The 563-nt window shown below is 63.6% G+C and overlaps 1 gene segment (V, D, J or C); it reads left to right on the top strand.

Moving 5' to 3' along the window:
• The window catches only part of LOC104625415, a gene marked incomplete at both ends in the record, with an annotated part of 285 nt that extends 198 nt beyond the window's left edge, over positions 1–87 (top strand). Inside the window, 1 exon segment of the V gene segment in view lies at positions 7–87. Within this exon segment, the coding sequence occupies positions 7–87 (81 nt within the window).
• Between the last annotated feature and the right edge of the window lie 476 nt (positions 88–563).

Consider the following 563-nt stretch of genomic DNA (forward strand, 5'->3'; position numbering starts at 1 on the left):
CCCCTTTAACCATCAGGGGTGTCCAAGCCGAGGACGAGGCCGTCTATTACTGTGGTAGCTACGACAGCAGCAGTGGCAGCAGTGCTGGTCAGGGTCACAGCGGTGCTGAGATTAGTTTTTCCCTTCCTGTTCGTTGCTACGCCTTCCCCTGTGTGGGGAAGAGCTGTGGAGGGTAGGCAGTTGGCACCGTTCGGAATTGTGGCTGTTGTGGCTCTTGCTTTGCAGGGTTTTGCCTGCAACTCTGTCCTGATGCCACTTCCTCTCTGGTGCCCGTGCTGTGCTGCAGATGCCCCCAGTCCCTCAGTCACGCACCGTCTCCCCACGCAGCTTCTTTCCAACCTGGGACCTCCTGCCCTCGCAGTCCCTGGCTGGTGGCCTGGACCTCGCCCCACCTGGGGCAGGGCAGGGCTGTCTCCAGAGCGCTGCAGATGCTGGGTGCCCGCAGCTGGCCGTGCCCCTGGGCTGCCCAGTGCCAGGGAGGAGGGAGGGGAGGGGAGCAGACAGGGAGAGGATCCAGGCTGTGGCTACAGCCAGCCCTCAGCGAGTGGCTGGGCTTGGGGCTG

The sequence above is a fragment of the Phaethon lepturus genome, unplaced genomic scaffold, assembly GCF_000687285.1.
Source record: "Phaethon lepturus isolate BGI_N335 unplaced genomic scaffold, ASM68728v1 scaffold11988, whole genome shotgun sequence".
NCBI classification, from domain to species: Eukaryota; Metazoa; Chordata; class Aves; order Phaethontiformes; family Phaethontidae; genus Phaethon; species Phaethon lepturus.